This window comes from Hyperolius riggenbachi, chromosome 1, assembly GCF_040937935.1.
Source record: "Hyperolius riggenbachi isolate aHypRig1 chromosome 1, aHypRig1.pri, whole genome shotgun sequence".
Lineage (NCBI taxonomy): Eukaryota > Metazoa > Chordata > Amphibia > Anura > Hyperoliidae > Hyperolius > Hyperolius riggenbachi.
The window spans coordinates 338,011,792-338,035,641 of record NC_090646.1 but is presented as its reverse complement, the minus strand read 5'-3'; the positions used below and the strand labels follow the sequence as shown (position 1 = coordinate 338,035,641).

General features: G+C 42.8%; 1 protein-coding gene across 1 annotated transcript in view; it reads left to right on the top strand.

Annotated features, from left to right (window-relative positions):
- SF3A2 (splicing factor 3a subunit 2) overlaps positions 1 to 23,531 on the top strand; it is a 41,936-nt gene extending 18,405 nt beyond the window's left edge. The window contains exons 5-9 of the mRNA XM_068233965.1: positions 6,138 to 6,247; positions 16,293 to 16,342; positions 16,535 to 16,675; positions 16,835 to 16,903; positions 22,831 to 23,531. Coding sequence (XP_068090066.1) covers positions 6,138 to 6,247; positions 16,293 to 16,342; positions 16,535 to 16,675; positions 16,835 to 16,903; positions 22,831 to 23,388 — 928 coding nt within the window. The 3' untranslated portion in view covers positions 23,389 to 23,531. The remainder of the gene's footprint in view (positions 1 to 6,137; positions 6,248 to 16,292; positions 16,343 to 16,534; positions 16,676 to 16,834; positions 16,904 to 22,830) is intronic.
- The last annotated feature ends 319 nt before the right edge of the window (positions 23,532 to 23,850 follow it).

The following is a 23,850-nucleotide window of genomic DNA, read 5'->3' as shown; positions in this document are numbered from 1 at the left end:
TATTTTCGATTCATTCGTTTTGGTCAAATAAACAGGAAGATCAAACGTTTTTATTGTACCATGTATGGGCACCATAAGTGTGATCAATTTTCTCAATCAATCTTATCTTTGTAGCACCTTGTTCCGCTATCAGATTTGAGCAGAAATCTTAATTAATATCTATCGCACCTCTGCTAGCTTTGTACTGGTCATTTCAGTACAAAGCTATGGAACTGTCACACAAGTCCCGCTTCTGTCCATGGCATTCCCCTTTCACTCAATGTGACAAATAATGGACATGTCTAATAAATATATACGATTGATAAAATGGCCAGACATCTGTCAACATGTCCTTAAAGGACGAATGTAGGGGGCAAAAAAAGTTGAATTTACCCGGGGCTTCTAATAGTCCCCCACAGATGTCATGTGCCCGTGCAGCCACTCTCCAATGCTCCGGCCCCGCCTCCGGTTCACTTCTGGAATTTACGACTTTAAAGTCTGAAAACCGCTGCGCCTGCGCGGCTGTGTCCTCGCTTTTGCTGACGTCACTAGGAGTGTACTGTGCAGACCGTACTGGGCCTGCACAATGCAATCTTGGTGACGTCAGCGGGAATGAGGGTGTGGCCGCGCAGGCACAGTGGACTTTAAAGTCGGAAATTCCAGAAGTGAACCGGAGGCGGGGCCGGAGCATCGGTGAGTGGCTGCTTGGGCACAGGACGTCTGCAGAGGAACATTAGAAGCCTCGGGTAAGTTCAATTTCCCCCCCCCCCCCCCCCTACAGTCGTCCCTTTAATATTTAATAGATTTTAATGACGTTTCATGCTTCTATCACATCTTAATTCTATTATGTTTTAAAAAATATACATTGCCAAGCATTGGGAGGTAAAGGGACGCTTTTCCCCACAATCCTTCAGGGCAAAGGTGAGACGTAGCTCCTCCCAGGAACAGGAACAGACAGCACTTCCCCTATAAAAAAATCACATGGTTAGTCCACCCTCAGTGCTGTTTGTTCCTGCGTCCAGGCAGGTCGGCATCTCCCCTTTGGGTGAAGCCTGTGTGCTGGGCTGCAGGTGGATCTCTCTGGGTGGCTGAGACTGTGGTACTGAGGCAGTCTGGCCATGCGCCCCAGGCTGGAGCTTTCCTGGGGTTTGCCTACCTTTCTCTCCCGCTTCCAGGGAGAGCAAGAGTGGAAGGTGTGGGTTCCCCTTGGCGGCCTTGCGGCGGAGTGAGCAGGACGGAGGTAAGCCGGCGGCCATGTGCAGCGTGGAGCGCATTGCGGCCATTAGGACGCTTGGCCGCGTCCGGATGCGTACTTTCCGGCGGGTATGCCGAAAGTAACAATTTGTAGTGCCGGCTCATTACTCTCTCTGCAGCTTCCGGGCCGCCACTCATCCATTCGCGGCAGGCCAGGTATGTTTCAAGGGGAAGCTGCGCGGGCCTGTAGCACTGTTGCTCAGAGAGAGTTTGTCTTGCGCTGGATGTGTCAGCTGGAAGCATGTCAGACGCTGAGAGGATTGAGAGCAACCAGGCCGCCCAAAAGGTGAGATAATGGTTTCTCTTTCTGGGCTGATTGTGCTATATGTGTGAGCAGAGTTACATGCCTTGTTGTGTTGTTGTTTATGCCAATACTAAGGCTTCTGCTAAATCTGCTGCTGCTGCAGATAAGCATAGGCATCCTCCTAATGATAAAACATGCCCTTTGTGCAATTTTTATGTTGCTCTATGCAAAAACTCTGTCAGTTGTGCATACAGAGGGTTGTAGGGGAGGAGCCGAGTCACTCTGTTCAGGATACATTGAATCCTTTAGAGAGGTGATTAATGCTTCATTGGAATCAATTAAGTCCTCATTATTGAATGCTAATCCATCCACTTCTCAGGTTGCTGTATCTGGAGTATCTGTGACTGAAGTTGATAGTTTCAGACACTAGAGAAATAGAATCTGAATCTGTTTCAAAGTTTAAATTCTGTATTGAGGATGTGGTAGCTGTTTTGTTTATTCATAATCAATTATACAAAGCTGAAGGATCCACTTAATTAAAAGGTGGATGTTTATTTGAAAAGGTCTTGGGAGGCTAGTGCGGCTATGTTTAGGCCGGCTTTTACCTCTACATGTGTGGCCACAACTTTGGAGCTGTGGATTAATCAGCTCAAAGCTAACATACTGGCTGGTGCACCTGTTTTGCAATTGTTTAATTCTATTGCTATTTTCATTTAAACTGCTGCATATTTATCAGATGCTTCTGCTGAAGCAATTAGGTTTACTGCCAGGTCCATTGCTCTGTTTCTATTAGAGCCTTGTGGCTTAAAATATGGGATGGTAATATCTCATCCAAAAACAGGCTGTGTGGTGTCCCTTTTTCAGGTGAAATGTTGTTTGGTCCAGAACTGGATTCAGCTTTGGAAAAAACATTGAATAAAAATAAAGTTTTGCTTAAGAAACAGAAGACTGTGGTAACAATATTTTTCGTAAGCCAAGGAGTGATCAAAAGGATGCCTCTAAGGATCAAAGTAAAGGCAGGAGATGGACTTTTGACAAGTCCAGGAAAGGGGGCTTTAAGTCTAAAGCTCTAGAGTCCCAGTCAGAATCCCAATGACTCGTGTCAGGCGGTGGGGGGAAGGCTAAGATACTTTCTCTTAGGTGGGCAAAAGTGTCAAAAAATCCATTTATTCGCCAGACAATGTTTGGTTTCCAAATAGTTTGCCCTTCCTCCACCATCAAGATTTGTGATCTCAAAGGCCCTAAGAGATCCCACTCTGGTTCCAGAGATTTTGAGCATATTGCAGAACATGCTAAGACAGAATTATTATTATTATTATTGATTTATAAAGCGCCAACATATTCCGTGGAGCTGTACAAGGTAATGGAATTCATCCTGTGCCTGATTCTGCACCTAACAAACCTGAGTCGGTTTATGAAAAATTTTCGGATGGAATCAGTAAGGGAGTTATTGTTTCCAGAGGTCTTTATGGCATCTCTGGATCTAAGAGATGCATATTGGCATATGCCGATTCACCAAAAATCACAAAAATTCTTAAGTTTTGCAGTGAGAATAAATGGGATGGTAGAACACTACCAGTTTGTTTGCCTCCTGTTTGGGATCACTTCTGCCCCAAGAATGTTCACAAAAATTCTGGGAGAAGCATTAATTCCGTTAAGGGAACAATCGATTTTAATCATTCCGTATTTAGACGACTTGCTTATTCTAGGAAGTTCAGCAGAACAGCTGAAGATCCATTTGAATCTGGTATCGGAACATCTCCGATCCCTAGGTTGGATCATCAACCTGGAGAAGTCCTCTCTAATTTCAAGTCAGAGAACTCAGTTTCTTGGCATGCTAGTGGATTCAGTAAAACAGATGATTTTCCTTCCTCCCAAGAAGATTCTGAAGATAAGTTTGGCAGTGAAATCATTACAAAGGGAAGACAAAGTTTCCCTAAGAACGATTTTGTCGGTGTTTGGGTTAATGTCATCCACGATGGTGGCAGTTCCCTGGGCATTAGCGCATATCAGGAAGATACAGAGGTTCCTCCTAGAAAATTGGGACGGTCGTCCACAAACATTAGATTTCAAAGTCAAAATCCCTCAAACTGTGTGTCTCTGCAACGGTGGTTGGAGGAATCCTACCTTATGAAGGGCAGGCCTTGGAAGGGGCCTGTAGACAACGTAATAACTACGGATGCAAGCGCCCGGGGCTGAGGAGCTCATATAGCTCACAGAGCCTTTCAGGGGAAATGGACAAAATCAGTCTCAAAGGTTATCCAATTGAAAGTAATTAACAGTAGTAAGGCTGGCTTTATTTCAGGTGCAATCGATACTGTTGCAGTCCAATGTTCTGATCCAGTCGAACAACGTTACGGCAGTAGCGTTTATCAACAAACAGAGGCACGCGATTCCTGTTGTTGCAGGAGGAAGCGGAGGACATCTTGTCTTGGGCAGAAAAGAATGTGTCATCCTTGAGAGCTGTTCATCTCAAGGGAACACTCAATATACATGCAGACAAACTGAACAGAAGCAGGATTCTGTCATCAGAATGGTCTCTAAACAAGGAGGTGTTTTCGCAGACATCATAAAACGATGGGGAACACCGTCAATCGATCTGTTTGCAACAGAAGACAATACCCAGATTCAGACTTTTTTCTCTCTCAATCCAAGAGATCAAAGCAGGGGGGTGAATGCATTCATTCAAGAGTAGAACTTTCCACTTCTGTATGCATTTCCTCCTCTCAATTTGATTCCCGCGGTCATCAGCAAATGGAGAGGTTGTCAAAATTGGATGATTTTGATAGCACCTTGGTGACCGAGAAGGAGCTGGTTTTCAGCTCTCAGGTTAGCATCAGAAGACCCTTGGAGACTTCCTTGCAGGCCGGATCTACTGCTACAAGGGAACCTGTGGCATCCGCATCCAGGAAGATTGAATCTGTTAGTCTGGATCTTAAATTAGCCTTACTCAAAAAGTTGGGAGTATCTGAGAAGGCAGCCTCTACATTTGTTACTAGCTGTAAGGAAGTTACTAGGAGGATCTATCTGAAATACTGGAAGACTTTCCATCTTTGGTTATCTGGCTCTAAGTTTGATAGCTTGTCAGTCCCAGCAGTCCTGGTTTCTCCAGGACGGTTGGGATAAAAATATTTGTGAGTACGCTTAAGGTGCAGATTGCTACCTTATCTGCTTTTTCAGGTATCCCCTTGTCTTCCTCTCCAATACTGAGATTTCGGAAGGCTCTATCTAGGAAACTGCCAGTTTACAAGCCATACGTTTCTCCTTGGGATTTATCGTTAGTATTAGAGGGGCTGTCCAAAGGTCCTTTTGAGCCGCTAGGGGACAGTTCTTTTAAATTTCTTACATTAAAGATGGTATTTTTAGTAGCCATCACTACAGCCAGAAGGGTTAGTGAGCTACAGGCCTTGTCTATGAAAAGTCCTTATTTTCAGGATAGGTTAGTATTACAGACGGATCCAAAGTTTTGTCCAAAAGTTATGTCTAGGTTTCACAGGTCGCAGGATATTATTTTGCCTACCCTCTGTGAATCCAAGTTGTGGAAAAGAGAGGATTTTTTCACTCATTAGATGTTAGAAGATGTGTTCTGGAATACTTGAACAGAGCTGCAGATGTCTGGAAGACCGATTCCTTATCTGTTTTATTTCAGGGAAAACTGTAGGTCAGATAGCTTCTAAATCTACTATAGCTAATTGGATTAGGTTAGCTATTATAGAAGCTTTCAGAGTTATGGGAAGTGAGGCTCCGGCTTCATTTAAAGCTCACTTTTCTAGAGCTATGGCAGCTTCTTGGGCTAATAATGCAGGGGCTTCGCCTGAGCAAATATGTAAAGCAGCAACGTGGTCAAGCTTTTCTACGTTCATCTGTCATTACCGAATTGATGCAATGTCTGCACACGACCAGGCGGTTGGTAGAAACGTTCTCCAAGCATTGGTCCCACCCTGAGGTTGTATTACTTGTTAATCGTCTCACCTTTGCCCTGAAGGATTGTGGGGAAAAAGCAGAGTTAGTACCTGCTAACGATGTTTTCAACAATCCTTCAGGGCAACGATCCCACCCGGGTGTTAATTGTCTGTGTCTGATAGTTGCACGGTTATGGGTAGTGGAATGTTCACCTGTGGGGTACTTGGCTAAACGCACTGAGGGTGGACTAACCATGTGATTTTTTTATAGGGGAAGTGCTGTCTGTTCCTGTTCCTGGGAGGAGCTACGTCTCACCTTTGCCCTGAAGGATTGTTGAAAACATCGTTAGCAGGTACTAACTCTGCTTTTCTTTATTTAACTGTGATCTTCTCCACTGTCATTGGCTGGGCTGGGTTTGGAGTTTGCCTCCCTCTGTTGCAATTTCGAATCAACTCTCCCTTCGCTTCTTTCATGCGCTTCACAATAATGTTACAGCGGTGCTGTGAGTGAAACTTCCATTTATCTTTGTCTAAACATTTTAAAGGTTTTGGTAACTGGTGCCTCTATTCTGACCTTTTTTTTTTTTTTTTTTTTTAAAGTGAAATACAAAATTTATTTTATACCTCAGAGCACTTTTAATGCATTTTCATAAAAAAAAAAAAAGCTTAACCGCATCCATGAAAATGTAAAATGTTGCTTCTGTGTAGAGTGGGTTTCTGCTATCATATATGTTGTCTCTCAAACGCCTTGTTTTTAGGGCTCGCCGAGCAGCAAAGGAAGCTAAAGAAGCTCCTGCACAGCCAGCACCTGAGAAAGTAAAAGTTGAGGTGAAAAAGTTTGTCAAGATTGGACGTCCTGGATATAAAGGTAAAAGAAAAAAAAACACGGACGTTGTTTTACTGTTTGCTGTGAACCAGTGCTTCTGCATAGACCTGCAACAAATGAATAAGTTGTCTTTTACTTACCTGTGGCTTCTTCCAGCCCTAAGTAGTCTGTTAGGTCCTCACCATTATGCCGCTGACAGACATGGTAAAGTCTGTGTAACTTAAGACAGAGAAGAGGGCGGGCACCAATGTATATATACCATAAAAGTTTATTTCAGGCAGATGGATTAGCCAGAGGAGGCCCCCGATGGGAAGCGCTCCCCCCTACCTTACAGCTGTTTCACAACGTAAGTTGTTTCCTCAGAGGCATCACGGAGGGTGCAGGGAGGCCGGTGACTGCGCCATTGTATTGCTCAATGTTGTATAGAGCCGATGCGTCTGACGTCACCAACCGCCCCTCCCATCATGCACAGCATCCCCTCCCATCATGCACAGCGTCCCCTCCACCCAATCAGATGGTTACTCTCTTGCCCGCATGATACTTTAGCAAACCACTCGTGGCAGACACTAAGGTGGGCGGGACATGGGACGGCCAATCCCCGCTCTCCATTCACGAGCAAAACACTGGGAGGCCGGCCCATGTGTATATCCCAAATCTCCCACCACGGCCAAGTGGATACAAAACCTATGCGGGCATAGACCTAGGGAAAAATAAAATGCATAAGAGGGGGCGCAGTGCATAAACCGCCAAACTGCAGGAGGCCAGAGTGAAAGTGGAATGGTTACTACCAGTATCCGCATATTCCTATCACTGCACATAATGTCAGAAAGTGCGGAAGAAGTGTGCATAAAAATTCCTTAAAGGGACCAAATACCAATACGTCACCAAAGGTATGTGGGGGAAGGGGGAAGGAGGGAACCAACTAGTCTAACTAGCAGTATACATCAACAGATACTTGAACAATGCGGTCCAGAAATATAATACACAAAAAATGCATAGCCATATGTATAAAGCTACCCACACCTACCAGTGGGCAGACCGACCTCAGTAGGGCTCCAGGAACCCTTTAGAAGGAGAAGGAGGGGAGGTAGGTGAAGGAGGAGGCGGAGAAAAGAGACAGGTTACCTGGAAGGGGATACCACAGATACAGAACTAGGAACTGATAATGTAATAAGGGAAGAACTACAGATTGTGAATATAAGCGGTTCAGAGATACCAGATGAGTGTTTGCAGACCCTGAAAAAAGGTTTGAGCTTTGCAATCGTTCAGCAATTTGAGTATTTCAGATTCGAGGTTGATCTATATATGGCCATAAGACGCTTAAGTATTGACAAATTCTTTGCTATGAAACAGTCAACAGGAGAGAGATGGGAACATGATTGAGAGTCCAGTATTGGGAACTTGGGGTTTATACCCCCTGAACTGTCAAGTACTCAAGATTTGCAATGTCTACAAGTCCTGGAGGATCTTGTAAGAGTATTGAGTATATGAGGAAGTACAGCAAAGATTTTAAACCTTGTAAATCTGTTAGACCATTTCCAGTTACTGCAGGGTCTTCCTTGGATATTTTCCAACAAACTGTGTTGAGGGAAATGAAAGCCCTGATTTACCCAGAAGAGAGATCTAATCTTACATCTATTGAAATGAGGGCTCTGTCCTGGCTTGGGTCACGGGAGGACTTGATCGTAAAAAAAAGCGGACAAGGGTGGGAACATTGTTATTATGAGTGTAAAATATTATAAAAAGGAGGCATATCGCCAATTAAGTGACACTAATTGTTACGTTAAATTGAATTCAAGTCCAACCCTGACCTACCAGCGACAGTTGAGATCCCTTTTAAGAGTAGGGGTAGAGCAGCATGTTATCTCTAAATCTATGGGTGAAGGTGCTACTTCCTTTGTTTCCTATTTCTCCAGTATGGTACTTCCTTCCCAAGATACACAAATCCCTGGTGGAGCTTCCGGGCAGGCCGATTGTGTCGGGACGGGGGTCTCTGACGGAGCCTCTGTCCCGATACCTGGACCACACCCTTAGGCCCCTGTTGTCCGGCGTACCATCGCTGCTGAGGGATACTATGGATCTGTTGGAGATAATCGATGATTGGCCACATGACAAAAGTTGGTCGGTGGCCAGTATCGATGTGGTAAGTTTATACAGCCGTATCCCTCAGGTGATGGGGGTCCGGACGATGAGGGACCTTATGCAGCGGGCGGATTGGCGTGAAGATTTGGTTGCATTTGTATGTGGAGGTCTGCAATTCGTTCTTGAACATAACGCTTTCCAGTTTGAGGGTACTTGGTATCGACAGATATCTGGGACAGCAATGGGGACGTGTGTGGCCCCCACGGTCGCTAATTTGTACCTATCTGAATGGGAGAGGCGTTATGTCCTGAGCGAGACCAATCCATTCCGCTCCTCGATTAGGGTGTGGTCCAGGTATATAGAAGACGTCCTGGTCATGTGGTCATCCACCAGGGATGAATTTGATGCTTTTCTGTTGTATTTACAAACAATATGCAATTCACAAGTGAATGGGGAGGGAAGGAGGTACCATTTCTGGATGTGGTGTTGGGATTAACACCTCAGGGCTACTTTACGAAAGGATTTTGTAAAGAAACTGCAACAAATGAAGTACTCCATTGGAATAGCTATGATCCTCACCACACTAGGAAATCAATACCGTTTAGTCAATTTATGAGATTGAGGCAAAATAACAAGAGAGGAAGATTTTTTAGATCAGGCAAATGAATTGAAGGATCGTTTTATCCAGAGAGGCTATCCTGTTAAAATTGTAGATGACGCATTACAAAAGGCTCGGATGAAATCAAGGAATTGGAAGCAGAGAAATATCAGAGGAAAGACTCCCCAAGCAGACCATTTTTTACTTTTGATTTTTCACCAATGGCAGGGAAGGTCAAGGAAACTATTAATAAAAACTGGACTATGTTGAAAGATGACCTGTTCTTCAAAGATAAGGTGTGTGTTCCACCAGTGGTCTCCTTCAGGAGATGTACATGATTGGGGACATAGTTACAGCAAGTGAGTTTAAAAAGAAAAAAACAGACAACATGGTTATCAGGATATGTACCAAGTGGGATTTTCCATGTGGACACTGCTCTACTTGTTCCTTTACTGAGAGACGTAAGAATATTGTATTAGGTGGAAAATTCTTTAAAATCAAGGACTTTATTACCTGTAGTACAGGGTTTGTTGTGTATGCACTCTATTGCACATGTGGTAGATTTTATGTGGGCATGCCGACCAGGCTGATGAGGGAGAGGTTCCAGGAGCATAAGAGATCGATTGATTCTGGACATGGTTGTCCAAGGGTGATTGAGCATTTTAATGATGCTCATGGAGGCGACATCTCGGCAATGAAGATTGTGGGTCTGTGTTGTGTGAAAACTCCCCACAGAGGTGGGAATAGAGAAAAAATATTGTTGCAGAGGGAAGCAAAAAATGTATTACTGAGGCAAATGCATTGGGGAGTTTAGGTCTTAAGGAAAAGAATGAGTTGAGTTGCTTCCTGGAGCCCTACTGAGGTCGGTCTGGTCGGTATGCCCACTTCTAGGTGTGGGTAACTTTATACATATGGCTATGCATTTTTTGTGTATTATATTTCTGGACCGCATTGTTCAAGTATCTGTTGATGTATACTGCTAGTTAGACTAGTTGGTTCCCTCCCTCCACCTTCCCCCACATACCTTTGGTGACGTATTGGTATTTGGTCCCTTTAAGGAATTTTTATGCACTCTTCTTCCGCACTTTCTGACATTATGTGCAGTGATAGGAATATGCTGATACTGGTAGTAACTATTCCACTTTCACTCTGGCCTCCTGCAGTTTGGCGGTTTATGCACTGCGTCCCCTCTTATGCATTTTATTTTTCCCTAGGTCTATGCCCGCATAGGATTTGTATCCACTTGGCCGTGGTGGGAGATTTGGGATATACACATGGGCCGGCCTCCCAGTGTTTTGCTCGTGAATGGAGAGTGGGGATTGGCCGTCCCATGTCCCGCCCACCTTAGTGTCTGCCGCGGGTGGTTTGCTAAAGTATCGTGCGGGCAAGATAGTAACCATCTGATTGGGTGGAGGGGACACTGTGCATGATGGGAGGGGCGGTCGGTGACGTCAGACGCAGCGGCTCTATACAAAATTGAGCAATACAATGGCGCAGTCACCGGCCTCCCTGCACCCTCCGTGATGCCTCTGAGGAAACAACTTACGTTGTGAAACAGCTGTAAGGTAGGGGGGAGCGCTTCCCATCGGGGGCCTCCTCTGGCTAATCCATCTGCCTGAAATAAACTTTTTATGATATATATACATTGGTGCTCGTCCTCTTCTCTGTCTTAACCACTTCAGCCTACAGCTTTGAAAATCTTATGCATCCGAGCAATGTTCACCTCCCATTCATTCGCTAATAACTTTATCGCTACTTATCAAAATTAATTGATCTATATCTCGTTTTTTCCGCCACTAATTAGGCTTTCTTTAGGTAGTACATTTTGCTAAGAGCCACTTTACTGTAAATACATTTTAACAGGAAGATTAAGATAGAAATGGAAAAAAATCATTATTTCTCAGTTTTTGGCCATTATAGTTTAAAATTAATACATGCTACAGTAATTAAAACCCATGCATTTTATGTGCCCATTTGTCCCGCTTATTACACCATTTAAATTACGTCCCTATCACAATTTATGGTGCCGATATTTTATTTAGAAATAAAGGTGCATTTTTTCAATTTGCGTCCATCACTATTTACAAGCTTATAATTTTAAAAAATTTAATAAGATACTCTCTTGACCTGTATATTTAAAAAGTTCAGACCCTTAGGTAACTATTTATGTAGTTTTTTTTTTTAATTGTAATTTTTTTTATTTTTTTTTTTTAATACAAAAATGTATTTGGGTAATTTTAGTTTGGGAGGTAAATAGCTAATTTTAGATGTAATATACTGTATTTTTTTATTCAATACAGGTATGTGGGTGCAGTTTACTATTTGGCCACAAGATGGCCACATTCAAAAAATTCCTGGATGCTAACGATGTCGCATCTAGGAACTATAATGAAGAGAAGAAGTTTCCTGGGGGCAGAAATACCACGCTCTCTGATGAGAAAGCGTCGGTATTTCTGCCGGGGACTTAGATCGGTGAATGGGAATTATATTCCCATTCACTGATCGGGGGGGGCAGCGGGAGTCGCGCGCACCACACGGCTGCAGCACCACTGCCTGTCTGGACGGATATATGCGTCCAGATATGGCGAAGTGGTTAAGATACGTGGATGTTGTGCTTTGGCAGTGGCACGATGTTTGAGACCATATAGTAAAAGTCAATCCCGGTCCTTCTGAATGCTGATGTGCTGGCTAAAACTCTTTCTATGTGAAGTGATGGTAAAGTCCGTGACTGGCTCAGTCCCGTACTAGTGTGCATGTGTGGCCCTGGCAATGTATCTCCTCGATCACACTCCATAGGCAGGAGTGTTCTGCGCATGCACAGTTACAAGTCTTACCTAGCACACTGAGCTCTTGTGCGTTCTGCTCTTAGCTCTAGGGGCGCAACCAGAAGGTGTGTGGCTAGGCTGCGGACTTTAACAGTGCTGACAATGGAAGAACGTAGGGGACCAGGAGGACACAGAGGAATCCAAAACTTTGTGGGGCTGGAAGAAGCCCCGGGTAAGTAAAAGCCAAACTTTTTATGTCTCAGGAAACCTCTTTTTTTTTTTTTTTTTTTGTTTCTTTTCTTTTTTTTACAAAAAATATTATTTATGCACTTGACTGTATAATTAGATTTGTTTTATCCAAAAATAGCCTCTTATACCAAATATCAGTTAAATTTCAGGTCATAACTTAAATGTTTAGCTCTCAATCCATCCTTCTTACACCTAATCTGGCAATGTCCCCCAGTCGCTGACTTTTGGAAACAAGTTACTGATTTTTTTGCATGATTTGATGGGATCCCCTGTTTCTCTAGACATCAAATCCTGCCTATTAAATCTCTTAGATGAAGATACTCCCAAATTCGATAAAGTGTTACTAACCGAAACCTTATTTGTGGCTAATCAATGTGTTACCTTTAGATGGCTGTCTCCCATTCCTCCTTCTATAGAAACCTGGAAAACCAAGGTCAAACAAGCTCTTCCTTATAAAAAAAAAAATTATATACGCTCATCGAAACTGCCCGGGCAAATTTTATAAAGTCTGAGATCGCTGGATAGACAGATGTATCTCCTAATCTGTATGGATATGTCACTTTACCCATTTGTTCTCTCCTTGATTTCCCTCTTACCCTTTCCAATATGATGTTAGGCTATACTTGAGGTTATTACATGCTATATGCTAATACTTGAATACTTATTGTACACTGTGGAAATCGTTTGAATACTTATTATTGTACTGTTTTGCAAATCCCAATAAACACTTTTGATTGACGGGAAAAAAATTTTTTTAGGTCATAACTACAGTAAAATATTAATATATTGCCGATAGAGAAAATAATAATTGGTCTAATACTTGGGCAGTACACATGAGTGGTTGTCTAATGTAATTCCATGCATTCTTCAGCAGAACCTCTTTTTAAAATATTACATTGGAGTCCAATAAGTTTATAGATACAAAAATTCTGAAAGAGCACTTCAGCATCATTACTTACCTACGGGGTGCTGCTCCTCTTGTACCCTGTCCCATACAACATGCACCATCTTCTTCATATGACCAGAAGCTTCTACTGGCTTTAGTAATTCCAGTAGTGTTACGCACACCACAGTGCGTGCCGTGAGATGTAGTCTCATTCACAGACTACGTCTCCCAGCATGCATCGCGGCACATGCGAGCTCATAACACTGCTGGGTATTACAAAAGATTGTAGAAGCTGCCGGTTGTGTGGAGTAGAAGACACGTCATACGGGCTGGCGGCCAGAGGAGCAACACCCTGGAGCTTCCACCTGCGCACACACACCTATGCACATACCATTACGAACCTCTCTTTATTGGGTGGTCCTTTAAAAAAAAAATCTAGTGTATAAGTAATTTTAAACACCTGGAACTCCACACCTTGTTTAAATGCCTGTTTAGACCCTAATCAAAGCAGTAAAGCATAAATAGCACAGTACCTTTTAACTTGGCTGCGGAGTCGCTCAGTCTGAGTGAGCAATTTTGGGTGCCTGGAGTCGGGAAAAAATGCTCCAACTCCTAATGAATTTAAAATGTAATTTAAAATAGAAAATATGATAAAATGTTCTATTTCTCAGATAATAGTCATCATAAATAATTTATATATACAGTAACAGCTGTGCTTAGTCCACAAAAATGATATAAACCAATCAAAATTAGTTACTTGTGCTGCTTCAATAAAGCAGTCCCCCTATTTTTAAAGTCAGATATACATATCTGATTGTGACTGTACAGTATGTATGATGTGTACACAGGAATCTCTTATATATACACTAAATAACATCTATGCTGTAAGAATAAAGCCTGAGCCGTGTCACTAAAAGAGATGGTCAATCAGATGGAAATCATTCTGCTTTGATGCTGATTTATGCAAATGTATGCACTCTCTTTGCTCATTAAATCAAATAATTTAATATGTTGTTAAAATTTTGGTTTAAAGGGTACCTGAGACGGATAAAAAATAAAAGTTTTATACATACCTGGGGCATCCTCTAGCCCCCTTCAGGCCAATTAGTCTCTCGCTGTCCTCCTCCGCCACCTGAATCTTCTGCTATGAGTCCCGGTAATTCAGCCAGTCAGCGCAGTTCGGCCTTGTGCTGCTCCTACAGCCAGGAGCATTCTACATCTGTGCAATAGTGCTGGGCAGGTGTAGTACGCTCCCGGTGGCGGAGTGTGTGCATTACGCCAGACTGGCTCAAGTACCTAGACTCATAGCAGAAGATCCAGGTGGCGGAGGAGGACAGCAAGGGACTGACTAGCCTGAAGGGGGCTGGAGGAAGCCCCAGGTATGTATAAAACCAACTGTCTCAGGTTTACTTTGTTACACAGTAGTACTATACACATACCTCAGAAGAAGCTTGGCGTTAGCCACGTGAAACGGTCGTTAGGCCGTGTACCTATGGCTCCCACATCTGCTGCCTCCCACTTTCACTCAGGTATAGCCTTTGGACACTTTTTGTGGTGACATGTTTTTTCTGATATATCACTCAGCTGTCACTCATGCGATGCAACTTTTTGTATTTTGCCACTGTGTCACCATGCTATTCTTAAACTATAGTGCCAGACCTCTTCCACTCTTGAGTTTTTGCATGGACTTTGTACTTGTCTTGAGCACATAGTTTTACTGGGTGTATACCATTGCCAGCACTCCACAGCATAACCCGTGTGCCTGCCAGCTTTCCTATACAAATTGTACTATACTCTACATATGCACTCCCCACAGAGCTGCAGGGAATCCACTGAGAATGTTGTGCACATTGAGCACAGAGGTGTTGTCTATCACCCATAAACCTGGTTCAGATTGTGCATGAAGAATGTGTAATAGAGGAACACTCTCCTTATTCCCCTGCAGAGTACCTGCACATCACTCTTACATGTACCCACAGTTACATTGCCTAGGGCCTGGTCCATGTTCTTTGTTTCGGTCTGTACCTTTTTCAAGTACTCTTACCAAGGACTAGTTTTAGTCTATGACTTAAGGGAATAAATATGGCTATCTCCATATCCTTCTCACTTCAGTTGTCATTTAAAATTCCGAAGCGTTGACAGTTAAGAGACGAATTTCATGTTGCATACTTTCAATCAACAAGATTGTAATATGCAAATTAGAGGAGTCGAGGAGTCTGAGTCGGTGGAATCCTAAACTGAGGAGTCTGAGTTGGTGGATTTGTGTACCGACTCCCCAGCCCTGCCTTTAAAACAGTTCCCAAACTCATCTGTGACCATCCGCTCAAAAAAGTAGCAATACTTGTTTAGTTACATGCAGAATGCAGCACTAGGTCCTTTCTTTGAATCTGGGCCAGGACTCTATTTGCATGGCGTTTGTATGTTCTCCCCATGTTTGTGTGGTTTTCCTTTGGGCACACCGTTTCCTCCCACATTCCAAAGACATAAAGTTGTTAATTGGCTTCCCTCAAAATTGACCTTAGACTATGATAGGGATTAGATTGTGAGCCCCTCTGAGGGACAGCTAGTTACAAGGCTTTAAACCGCTTGGGAAGATGTCAAGACTATATAAATATGAAGCAACTCCTACCAGTGTATCAGCATGTACTATGCAGCCTGCAGCTCCAGCGTTTCTGCACTACTGTCCGCTGGCTGTTTCTGTGTAGCTGGCTGGTTTGCAGTCACACCAGCACTCCTGAAGTCTCTGCAGTTTTGTCCTTTCTGTTGTGGCAAACACATTTAAAGGAAAAACACCTCCCAGTTTGTTCTCCTACACAATGTATGTGGCACTTGTAAAAAAAAAAATGGACATTCGATGGCAAGTTTTGGATGTTGTGGTGTAATTTACCATATATGGTCTATAGATCAAAGGTTAGCTGCAGTGTGCCAGCTGTGACTGGACAGATAGCACCAGAAGAACAATAAAATGGCCGTGTGGCGATGGTAAGGGAACTAACTGGTAAGGCCTCCTCCACACTGGAGCATTTTGTTAGCGATTTCAGCTGTGGGTTAAATAGCTATCGCTTAAAAAAGCGATGTGGCAATGCAAATCAATGCTAGTGTTCACACTGTAGCAATCACCAGTGGTTAACGATTTACTGAAATCTCAAACTTGGTGCGTGTAGCATCTTTGGAGCAATTGCATTTCAATGTTAAAGAATCACAAAACGCAATCACTCCAAAATCACTTTCTTGTACAGTGAAAAATCACAGCAAAATCGCCTTGCACAACGCTAGTTTTTTGTTTTTTTTTCTAGCATTTTGTGATTCCCTGTGTGAATGGGACCTATTTCAGAGGATAGCTTTTTGCATTTGTGGTGCCCAAACAGCAACACCTGCATCTGCGGGCAGTGATAAGACATCCTAGATAATATTTTTTTTACATACTTCTAAAAACTGTCTTTTATCATGGAGGATTTCTGGAGAGGAATTAATTGAAATACTAATTGTAATATTTCCTTCTTGTAGTGACAAAACAGAGGGATTCTGAGGTGGGACAGCAGTCATTGCTTTTTCAGGTGAGATTGCATTTTAGCCCTTTCTGTGTTTGGAATAATTTACTTTTATATAAACTGTTTTTTTGAATGAGTTACTTTGTGTTTTGACATCCATATGTAATATTGTAGCATGTTGCAATGACTTAATTTTGTGTAGATTATAATTTCACACATGTTGTGCTCTACCTTCTTTTGTATTATTATTTGGATTAGATTGACTACCCGGAGATAGCAGAAAGCATCATGCCCAGGCACCGCTTCATGTCGGCATATGAACAGAGAATAGAGCCACCAGACAGACGTTGGCAGTATCTGTTAATGGCAGCAGAGCCCTATGAAACAATTGCATTTAAGGTGAGCAATAGCCCAACTAAAGCAAGAGCCATATTAATACAGGTACACATAAACTGTACATGATTCTGCAAATATATGCTATATTTCTATCTTTCCTTCTGCTTTATAAATTATGGCCAGTGAGCTATACCAATACTTGTCTTTTTACCTCTTATACAGGTTCCAAGCAGGGAAATTGATAAAGTGGAAGGAAAATTCTGGACACACTGGAATAGAGAAACTAAGCAGGTAACTTTTATAGCATCTTTCCCATGAATGCCTAGGGGTGTTCTAAAGGTAGCTGTAGAAATCAGATTAGCATTAGCTCAGGTAAAGTATTTCCAGGTCCGCCCATATCTTAGAGTTAGCCATCTGCCAGATATGAGAATGTCTTAAGCTGGCCATACACTTATCGATTTCTCCCATCAATTCCTGGCAGAATCTAATTACTGTAGTCTATTCTGCTAGAAGTCAATGCCCCAAGATGCCAGCCCAATCGATAATTCGATTATGGTAAAAATCGGTCATTCGCACCAGACAGAGGATATCGATCAGCGGGGGTCTTGAGCGGCAGCAGATCGACAGCCAAGCCCACAGCGTTGTACTATAACAAACAGTGCAACGCTGTTATTCGATAGATTTTTTTTTTTTTTTTCGTTCCCCTGAATTTTATTAAAAATCTATGCCCAGTGTGGAAGGATTTGATCCCTCTCTGATCACAATTGATCTGAAAGGGAACGCTCTTTTGGCCACGTCTGGTGCCCATTTATAAGTGTATGGACTGCTTTAGTGAATTCTGATCCAGCCAAAAAAAAATCCTGGAACTCAACCTAATTTTCCTGGTTAAAATCTCTTTATTCTAATATCAGAATAAATCTGCACCATTTTTGTTGACATCTGACTTTTGTCAAGTGCTTAACAACCAGTGGCACCTCATATACATATACAGTGGTGTGAAAAACTATTTGTCCCCTTCCTGATTTCTTATTCTTTTGCATGTTTGTCACACTTAAATGTTTCTGCTAATCAAAAAACGTTAACTATTAGTCAAAGATAACATAATTGAACACACAATGCAGTTTTAAATGATGGTTTTCATTATTTAGTGAGAAAAAAAACTCCAAATCTACTTGGCCCTGTGTGAAAAAGTGATTGCGCCCCCCCCCCTGTTAAAAAATAACTGTGGTTTATCACACCTGAGTTCAATTTCTGTAGTCACCCCCAGGCCTGATTACTGCCACACCTGTTTCAATCAAGAAATCACTTAAAGAGGAACTGTAACGACAAAACGGCCCCTGGGGGGTACTCACCTCGGGTGGGGGAAGCCTCAGGATCCTAATGAGGCTTCCCACGCCGTCCTGCGTCCCTCGGGGGTCTCGCTGTAGCCCTCCGTACAGCGGTGACGCAATATTTACCTTCCTGGCTCCTGCGCAGGCGCTCTGATGGCTGTCGGCGCCGAAGTAGGCGGAAATACCCGATCGCCGTCGGGTCTGCTCTACTGCGCAGGCGCAAGTTTCCGGCGCCTGCGCAGTAGAGCGGACCCGACGGAGATCGGGTATTTCCGTGTCTTTCCGTGCCGAAAGTCGCCACAGCGCCCCCGCTGGAGCCAGCAAAGGTAAATATTGAACTGACAGTCGGCACAGTCGCCGGCTGTTCGGAGGGCTGCGGCGAGACCCCCGTGGGACAGAGGACGGCGTGGGAAGCCTCATTAGGATCCCGAGGCTTCCCCCACCCGAGGTGAGTACCCCCCAGGGGATGTTTTTCATGTTACAGACTTCTCTTTAAATAGGAGCTATCTGACACAGAGAAGTAGACCAAAAGCACCTCAAACGCTAGACATCATGCCAAGATCCAAAGAAATTCAGGAACAAATAAGAACAAAAGTACTGTAATTGAGATCTATCAGTCTGGTAAAAGCTATAAAGCCATTTCTAAAGCTTTAGGACTCCAGCGAACCACAATGAGAGCCATTATCCACAAATGGCAAAAACCTGGAACAGTGATGAACCTTCCCAGGAGTGACTGGCCGACCAAAATTACCCCAAGAGTGCAGAGAAAACTCATCCGAGAGGCCACAAAAGACCCCAGGACAACATCTAAAGAACTGCAGGCCTCACTTGCATCAATTAAGGTCAGTGTTCACGACTCCACCATAAGAAAGAGACTGGGCAAAACCGGCCTGCATGGCAGATATCCAAGGCGCAAACCACATTTAAGCAAAAAGAACATTAAGGCTTGTCTCAATTTTGCTAAAAAAAATCTCAATGATTCAATGATTGCCAAGACTTTTGGGAAAATACCTTGTTGACTGACGAGACAAAAGTTGAACTTTTTGGAAGGTGCGTGTCCCGTTACATCTGGCGTAGAAGTAACACAGCATTTCAGCAAAAGAACATCATACCAACAGTAAAATATGGTGGTGGTAGTGTGATGGTCTGGGGTTGTTTTGCTGCTTCAGGACCTGGAAGGCTTGCTGTGATAGATGGAACCAAGAATTCTACTGTCTACCAAAACATCCTGAAGGAGAATGTCCGGCCATCTGTTCATCAACTCAAGCTAAAGCAATCTTGGGTGCTGCAGTAGGACAATGACCCAAAACACACCAGCAAATCCACCTTTGAATGGCTGAAGAAAAACAAAATGAAGACTTTGGAGTGGCCTAGTCAAAGTTCTGACCTGAATCCTATTGAGATGTTGTGGCATGACCTTAAGAAGGCTGTTCATGCTAGAAAACCCTCAAATAAAGCTGAATTACAACAATTCTGCAAAGATGAGTGGGCCAAAATTCCTCCAGAGCGCTGTAAAAGACTTGTTGCAAGTTATCGCAAACGCTTGATTGCAGTTATTGCTGCTAAGGGTGGCCCAACCAGTTATTAGGTTCAGGGGGCAATTTCTTTTTCACACAGGGCCATGTAGGTTTTGAGGTTTTTTTTCTCACTAAATAATAAAAACCATCATTTAAAACTGCATTTTGTGTTCAATTATGTTATCTTTTACTAATAGTTAATGGTTTTTGATGAGCAGAAACATTTAAGTGTGACAAACATGCAAAAGAATAAGAAATCAGGAAGGGGGCAAATAGTTTTTCACACCACTGTATATCTTAACCGATACACACACCAAAAATGGCAGCAGGCTTAAACTTAAAGTAATATTAGACGTAATCTTAAAGGTCCACTACAACAAAAAAGTAAGCAGTTAAAATCTGACAGAACCGATAGGTTTTGGACTAGTCCATCTCCTCATGAGGGAGTCTCGGGGTTTTCCTTGTTTTCAAAAGCATTCCCTGAATGGCAGTTGCTCTGTCCAACTGCCAGAATAGTGTGCAGACAATGTAGTAAGACTAGCTGGTATCTTACTATTTTGGCAGTTAGACTTAGCAACTGCTGTTTGAGAAATGCTTTTCTAAACAAAGAAAACTCTGAGAATCATCCATTAGGACATCAGTTCTGTCAGATATTTAACTGCTTGCTTTTTTCACAATAGTGGTTCTTTAAAGGACGCTGACCCTATAAATACTACATAAGCTGGAACTCTTCATCAAGTCATATGGTGTGCACATATGGTGTGCATGTGTTCATTAACCTCCCTGGCAGTATGGAGAAGCCTACCTTGTCCAGAGGAAAATCGCTGAAAATCGTATGGATAATTCAGGTTCATCCAGCAGTTCTAAGGCATGGTTACATTTTTTGCATAAAAGTGTGTAAGTATGCGAATTTCCGAATGCGCTGGAAAGCTGAATGCAGAAATTCATGCACAAACATGAATTTTAATGCGAGAAAACTCATGCGGAAAAATTGCACTTTTCTGTCAAACGGTAAAAGGAAAATTTATATTTATTTTTTTACATGGATTTTGTTTGAAACTTTTATTATACTCAAAATGTATACTAGATCCTTGCTTGACACATTTTGGTAAGTTACAGGCAAAAAATTCATAAAGATTAATTGAACCACTTTCTGCACAGAAATCCAGCAGAAATTGAATGCCAGGGAGGTTATATCAATCCACCTATTTTCGTGTTGTTCCCATGGATGCATCTTTCTCAACATGCACCAAAATAAATCTCCAACCTTATGCCGATGTTAAATAAAAAAAATGGGCAAATCAAGTAGTACCACTGGATTTGTATGCTTCTTTAATCTTACTCTGACAAAGCGGGTAGTCTGACCCACATTTTTCTAAGTAAAATGGACATTTCAAAAAAAGAAAATACTGCTCGTAATTTATGAAACATAACTCTCTCGTCACTTTTATGAGATTGAATATGATGTCCCTTGAATCACCCCAGAGTGGCTCTGGCACCCTAAACCGGGAAGGTTCCATTGCATCCTGGAGTTGGAGTGGGTTGACTACTGCGGTTTCCAGTCCTTTAGGTCATGTTTGACCTGCATATCTCTCAAATTTTAGGATTAATTCAAATGGTTGAGTATGAGGTTACGTCAGCACAGCTAGTGACTCCTTACATTGAAACTGTAATGGAAATATAGGCTGATAGTACTAACTTTCTTTTAGAATGTGATATTCCATCTGGTTGTAAAACGCATAATACAGCTTCACCACTTAGTGAATTAGTGACCCAGAACAAGTCTGCAAATCAGGAGGACATTGACCTTACTGGCTGCAAGTTTGTTGTGAGACTGTTTTTCACTGTGTAGTAAAGCCATGCTTCGCATGGGTATATGTATAAAGTGGTGGTGCTCCTGCAGGGCTGGTACTCCATACACTTTACCTGCCATGAATGAGCTGGTGCTAACTTTCAATGCCATTTGACTAGAAACAGGGGGTGAAGCTTACCAAGCAGCGGCAGTTCTTAATTGATGCTCAGCTCCCAGCTTGTCATGACTCCTTTCTGATCATTCTTATGTGTCAGGATGTTGCTTTCGATTCTTGCAGCCTAGGGCTGCTCTATGGATGGTGTATGGAGCTGCCAATGTGTGAAGTTTTGTAAGAAAGAACAATTCATACATGTGCATGCAATTCCAGTAGCCTATTGTGGTGAAAGACTAGTTCAGAAGCAAATTTGAAAAAATACTAATAGCTTCCATACCAAATCATTTTTTTTAATATATAGTTTTTTAATAGTGTTAATTTTATTTTACAAAATAACCAATAATTCTTTTGTTAGTACCAGGTAATGTTTCACCTTAGGCCATCTCCACATAGGGTACAATACGCCCAGCACTTGTTATTCACACTCACACTTGCCCCTTGTAGTAATGAGATCGTATAAAAAAACAAACACGTGTGTACTAAATGAACCTTAAAAGTAGCTCCTAAGTGACTTTTCAGCTTTCTCCCACTTTGTAGAACAAGGTCCTTTACCCCAAAATTTTAACAAAGCCTCCATTGTGGGGTGTGCATGCTTCTTCTGCCTATTACGGTAGTTACCAAATTGGAGTTCCAAGGTCTGGCTGAGACAAAGATAGCAACTTCAAAACACTGCTGTGTACCTAAATAGAGTTTGAGAGGCTATTTGGTACTCAGGATTTCCTTCTGAACATATGAGCTTACTATGAGTTACAGTTAAGACTAAACATTTTTTTTACTTTTGTGTACCGTTAGGAAGGCTTATATCCACTGACTGGTTTTTTTGTTCTTGGTGATACACTGCCAGGGGGTGAAGAGAAGTCTTCCCACACATGGGCACAAAGAAAAACATGTTATTGGAATAAATCTTGCACTATATAATATGCTCAACCATCCTTGTAAGGCAATGTTCAAAGTGAGCGCTGCTTTCCCTGTGACAGCAGAAATGCAATGGATCAGATAGCGGCACCCCACGTTGCGCTCGATTTGTGTCGGGTACAGTGACGCATGCAGTCAATTAAAAGTATGCTTCACTTTGTTAATGTGTTTGTTTACTATACCGCACCACACCACAACCAGTAATACCACAATGCAACCACTGCCCAGGTCCTGTCCATCACCGATTGTAATTCAGCATATCCTCACCCAGTCATTATATATTACTCGGTGCGGCATATTATTCAGCATTAAATTAGCATGAAATGTCCAAATTTGTATGTTACTGAGTTAGTGTGCTGTATCGTGTAATTTTTATACCAAAAGTTTAAACATTTTTCACAAATAAACCTACAGTCCTGCCGTTCTCAGTGGATTTTGAGGATTGTAGAAATTTCAGCACTGTTTAATAACTTTTTTTTTTTTTTCAGTTCTTTTTACAGTTCCATTTTAAGATGGAGAAACCTCCGCCTACAGCAACAATACCACCTGCACCTCCTGGTGTAAAAAGGCCTCCACCTCCACCACTGATAAATGGGATGCCTCCTCGACCACCTATGCCAGAAAACATGCCACCACCTCCACCAGGTGGAATGCCAATGCCTCCTATTCCTCCTGGTGCACCAGCACCACCTGGTCCACCTCCTCAACTACCTCCTGCCCCTGGTGTGCCACCTCCTGGTGTGCCTCCACCTGTTCCACCTCCATCCTTACCGCCCCCAGGTGTTCCTCCTCCGGGTGTACCACCACCACCTCCTAATACTTCAGTACCACCTCCTGGAGTTCCTCCTCCTGGTCTACCACCACCAGGTATTCCTCCACCAGGGGTCCCCCCTCCTCCTGGTCCTGGTGTTCCTCCTCCTCCAGCTCCAGGAGTGCCACCTCCAACACCTGGAGTTCTACCACCAGGACCTCTGCCTCCAATGATGAGACCTCCTTTACCAAGTGAAGGACCCAAAAATATTCCACCACCACCTCCAAACAACTGATTCCACCTTTGCTTATTTGGTATTTTTTTTTAACATGTTGTTATTTGTTTTAATCATAAATAAGTTGAAAATAAATAATTAGAAAAAAATGTTTCCAGATTGTGTTGATCACTAAAATAAACAATAGAACGGGTGGTTAAGAATTTCACATTTTCCACTTTCTTTTGTAGTAAAGCTTCTTTTGTATGACGTTAAAGGACAGTTGTAAGGTCTTAACAAAAAAAAGAGTTCAATTTACCTGGGGCTTCTACCGTCCCCCTGCAGACGTCTTGTGCCCGCGCCGGGACTAAATGATCCTCCGGTCCCCCGTCAAGCTCACTTCTGTTTTCTGTGACTTTAATGACGCGGGCCACTGCGCCTGCACGCATCCTCGCTCCCACTCACGTTGATGGGAGCGTCCTGCACAAGAGCAGTACTTCACCTGTGCAGGACGCTCCCATCAACGGGAGCAAGGATGCACGG